The sequence below is a fragment of the Zerene cesonia genome, chromosome 24 (genome assembly GCF_012273895.1).
Source record: "Zerene cesonia ecotype Mississippi chromosome 24, Zerene_cesonia_1.1, whole genome shotgun sequence".
Lineage (NCBI taxonomy): Eukaryota > Metazoa > Arthropoda > Insecta > Lepidoptera > Pieridae > Zerene > Zerene cesonia.
The window spans coordinates 725736-731013 of record NC_052125.1 but is presented as its reverse complement, the minus strand read 5'-3'; the positions used below and the strand labels follow the sequence as shown (position 1 = coordinate 731013).

The following is a 5278-nucleotide window of genomic DNA, read 5'->3' as shown; positions in this document are numbered from 1 at the left end:
CCAGATTTATAAATATTAATTATTCATTGGCTTGAAACAATCGAATATTTGTTCGAATATCAACACCTACGCGTATTGAAGAATGCAGTTAATTTGACTGCGTAATGCGTTAAAACTTACTTGTCATATTTGATAATGTGGGAATAGGTACTAAAATTAACAGCCGTCTCTTGTTGCATGTTATTCCTTATAAATTCATTCATAGCTGTGATCTATATGTTCACAATTCTTAGGCATAAGCTATTTGTTAAATACTGTTGTTGTATTATAGGTTGCTAGCTGCGCAACGCGGTTTCATCCGCGTGAGTATCCCGTAGGAATATTGGGATAAAAAGTTGCATATGTGTTATTCCAGTTGTCCAGCTATCTACGAACCAAATTTCATAGCAATCGATTCAGTCGTTTTTGCGTGAAATAGTAACAAACATCCACACATACACATCCATCGTCCATCTATCATCCATCATCATACATACAACTTTGCGTTTATGTTAATAATTAATTAATTATTAGTAGGAGGATATCGTAATGACATTTTGTTAATATTATGATTAAAATTTGAGTAAGAAAAATAGGAAATACGATTTTATGAAAGGTCTTAAACTTGATTAATTATAAATAATTAACGTAGAGACGGTTGTCATTAAACACTACCTCTCACATCTTATAAACCAAGATATAATAACATGTTTTAAAAACTACAGATTTAAAATTATGATACACTATTTGTTCGAAATTTGAACTGTCCCTTTTTTTTGTATCATTCCTTTGATGGCTGAGATGAAAAATAGGTATATTAACTATAGATAATTATAAGGTGCAGGAATGCTGTCTTGACATACCAGCCCCAAAATTGTAATATTTTATGATAATACCGCTATTGTATGCAGAACAAATGGGGCGGAAATTGCAGACTGTGTTACACTGTGTAACAATTAATTTGGCAAGCATTTCATAACATTTATTTCAATGTTGCACGAAATTGTTATAATTACGATAGCAGGTTAGATACAAATTGACATTGACAGTAAATAGTTTTAATTGCTAGCTTTTATTCGGTCTTTCAATGGTTATAAAAACATGTTTAATAATTACTCTATAATAATTTGATTTGCATATTGAAATATGATTAACTAGCTGCTATTTTATTAAACTGTACGAATGGAGTCGTTGTAATCTGTGAAATTATTTTTGAAAACGCCTTTTAAAATTACCCTGTATATTTTGAAAAGGGAAAACTAACTAACTAACTAATATTTGCGCCTAGAAATTTCAAGTACCTAGGCTGAATCATAATATCAAATAGCACGCTAAAGACGCGAGAAAATAACTTTCATCGTATCGTTAACGAAATGGCGCGAAAGCATCTATCAAATACATATTATTATCATGGAGGAAATCTAACCTCAAAATTTATTTATAGAATTACTAATCAATCGCGGCTATGACAAATTGAATGGTAATTGTAATACATTATTGATTAAGAATTCATCTCGCACCTGTTTATACATACCTAGCGCCCACTAACATTATTCGATAATTATTATGGGAATCGTAATGACATTTTGTATTTTTTTTAATTATAATCTATGGTAGATTATAATATTCGAGGTGACATGTTGACAGTAATTTGATATTATCTTTTCAGATGTCTATCATTGTTATTGAGTCGTGTAAGTGCTCCATTTAATTGTTAATATCATTCTTTTGTATTTTGGTTATTTATTAGGAACATTAATGTTACGATTCGAATATATACAAATAAAACAAGTATATTGGCAGAAAACTTCTCTTTACGAAATATTAAAAAATAAAGACATACAAATTGTTTCAGCTAAAGTAATATTGTTTTTTATATAATTTGGTTTTTATAAGAAATAAACAACATTTTTAATTATCAATCACACACGTTTTATATCTTTTTATACATTAAAATAAATGCATGTAACCAAAATGAGATTAACTACTAATTTATTTTGTAAACACATCTCTTGCATGTTAAATCTTAGTGTCACAGAGACGAAACGGTTTTTTAAGTTATTTTTATATATTTACTTTTTAACATTTATAAATTATATATATCGAGACAATATTATGGATAAAGTAATATTATATATTATATCAAACATATTTTTAACATAATTGCCCTACGTTTCAAATGTAGCGTTTGACTAGCGACCTGATATAATATTTTTGTATAGAACTGTAATTAAATTTAATTAAATATTAAATATATAAAGTAATTCTCACCAGTTTAGCGTACATGTTGAATGTTGATGTTTATCCTCTCAGCAATCAAGTGAGACTGATGCATTGAACAGTGTTACCAGCTGTTTTATACTATGCGCGTGCGACGATTTTTGACGAAGTAGCCTGTTTCTACATTTAGGGTTAAATCTTTTTAATGTGAATGTGCTTTTTTTTTAATTTCCATAGAATAAGTAAATGGATCGGAATAATTGTTGGTAGAATGATGTACTGGATATTTTTCATTTAATTATGTTCTGTAGTGGTTTAGGAAGGAATGTTGGTAATGTTTTTAAAATTACATAGGAATGTAAAGAGCGTGGTGTTGATTTCATCTTACGATTCAATTTGACGAGATTGTTCTATATAAATTGTAAAGCATATACGCGGAGACGTTTGATTTGATTTGATTTAGTTTTAATGGAATATGGTTTTTCTTTCGTGATAAATTGGATGTGTTAATATAATCTATGTTATATGACCTAATGTGTTTCACAATATTTTTTGAGAAAATCTGTGTATTTATTATTGGAATATATATCAGATCGAATAATTATATTTATTAATAAATGATTATAGATAATAAAAAAGATTCTATACGTAGATATGAAGTTTTCCTTTCTATAATGAAATGAATGCTGTATAAAAAGAAAAAATGCAATACTCTAAAGTTATATATTTCATTAATTAATTATTAAACTCGCTTCGTCCGCGTAGTCATAGGAAAAATAAGCATTACAGGATACTGCTCGCCTAGTGTCCGTCCTCGTGGGTTTTCGGGGATAAAAATACCTATGTCTCTTTAACCTCAAACTATCTATGTACAAAATTTCATTAATATCGGCTTGCTGTATCGGTTTACGTGTAAAGAGAGAGACAGAGAGATAAACTTTCGCTTTAATCAGATTAGTAAGGATAAAAATCTTGGTGAACGAATTTCATAAATTATAGAGTCCGGGTCATTGGCAGAATAGGTGGAGGTGATAAGAGTCTCGACAAAACTGATCACCTATGCCTGTATCATCGTTATCTGTGATGATTTGAGAAATAACAATGTGAAATGGGACCACATGTCACAAATTTTAAAACAAGAAAACGAATCATCAAAATCGATTCATCCAGTAAAAAGCTATGTGGTAGTAGACCCAAAAAAAAGGTGTGTGTGCGATTCGCACATGATAGAAGTGAAACTTCAATAAATCGTCAAAAGAATGAATAAAATAGTATGTATATTTCTGTCTCATTCTTTGCCGGCTTCATTCTACACATTTTTGTATTTCTGTCTCTTACCTGTCGTTTTTCCGTTGCATCAGGTTTGAAATCACAACGATTCTAAAGAAGTTTCACTTCAAAAATAATTTTTTTCTTTTAATAAACCATAAAAAAAACATCTCTTTCTCTCGATGTTAGTCTAAAGGGCTACTACACCTTAGCAAGGACGCGTGGGTGATCTGAAGGTTTACTCCGGTAGGGTAGTAGTCGGCTTGGGCTGTCACATAAAAAAAATACAGACGATTCAACCTCAACCTTTTCTTGTGAAGTCGACTGAAAATTTAAAACTAGAAAGAAAAGAAACCACAATTTAAAAAGGTGTCTGGCATATACTTATATATTTAGTGGGACGTGGATATATTTGATTTCTTATGTGTTACTTAAATATTAATATTGACTTGACAAAGATTTTTGCTAAAAATCTTTACTAGGCTATTTTATTAACATGCATTTTATTAGCTTCACCTGTTTGTTTGTCACCGACTCCTTTAGACTCGATTTATATTATAAATGTGCAGATTTAATTCTAACTTTGTACTCTTATCACTTCAAAACGTAAAAGGAAAACATCGTGAGGAGACCGGCATGTCAAAGAATCAAAAGTTCGACGACATGTGACATCTGCCAACCCGCACTTGGAGGCCTGTATCCCAGCAGTGGGAACATATATGGGCTGATGAGGACGACACTTACAGAGAACCGGCAAAAAACTCTACAGTTCTTTTAAAATCATGTCAGTTTGAAATTTAAATTCTACATAATACGTACATCATAATAATCATGGCCAAAGATCTGTCCTGTACTTAAAACATTTTCATTCAGATTTTCAGAGCTTTAGTCTTTCAGAAGCGCTTAAATCGTCAGAATACACAACTCAACATGATGAATTCAGGTAGTTTACTGTGCGTTGATGCTGGAACTTGTGTCGTCGGTTTTTTAAAATTTGATTTATGATTATCAAGGACTTCTTATTTAAACCGAATGATAATTGGCAATTAAATACTTTTTAATGGATTTTAACCTGATTTACACGTGATCACCCCGTATTCAGAGGGTCAAACTTTTTTGTAAGTTATTTATCAAATTTAAAAGTCTACAAACTTAAAGCTTGGAGATAAATCCAACGATCTTACATTCATTAGAACCCGTTAAACCAATCTTCAATATGTGTCATGAAATATTTTCCAACCAGATTCGTTAAAACTTCTACGTATTACTTTAGTATTTGTTATTTAAAAGAACTTCTCGCGGGTCATAGCTATACTAGTGAACCTCCCCAGCTCCGCACGTGTGCATTTATACTGCATATATTATACACATAAACTTTCCTCTTAAACATCTGTCTATCAAAATAAACGGCATGGAAATCCTTCGCGTAGTCTTAAAGATCTTAGCATCATCATGGGAGAATCCAGGGGGTGGGTCATGCTGACGTCGAGAATCGCCATAAAAAAGGGGGTCAATCCCCTCGGCTTCCTTATGGCTACTCCACCTGTCAGTGTAGCGACATCGAAAAGATGTTTCTGTGCGTTATTTGATTTGGGTAAACAGATATAGGCTGTATCTTTTAAGTACATTTCAATAGTTATTTTAACTAATGAAATACGCGGTACTTTGTACCGTGTCGATTTTTATGTAAATTCAATAACATACAACTTCTTGTGACTTATACACAGCTATTTGCTTTATAATATTTAATCCTGAATCGTAAAAAAGAAACATCTAACCGAAAAGATTATTATTATAATTAAATATAAAA

The 5278-nt window shown here is 31.0% G+C and overlaps 1 protein-coding gene across 1 annotated transcript in view; it reads right to left on the bottom strand.

Moving 5' to 3' along the window:
* Window positions 1–2397, bottom strand: part of LOC119836485 (cuticle protein 1) — a 4826-nt gene extending 2429 nt beyond the window's left edge. The window contains exon 1 of the mRNA XM_038361823.1: window positions 2251–2397. Within this exon, the coding sequence (XP_038217751.1) occupies window positions 2251–2265 (15 nt within the window). The 5' untranslated portion in view covers window positions 2266–2397. The remainder of the gene's footprint in view (window positions 1–2250) is intronic.
* Window positions 2398–5278: the final 2881 nt, after the last annotated feature.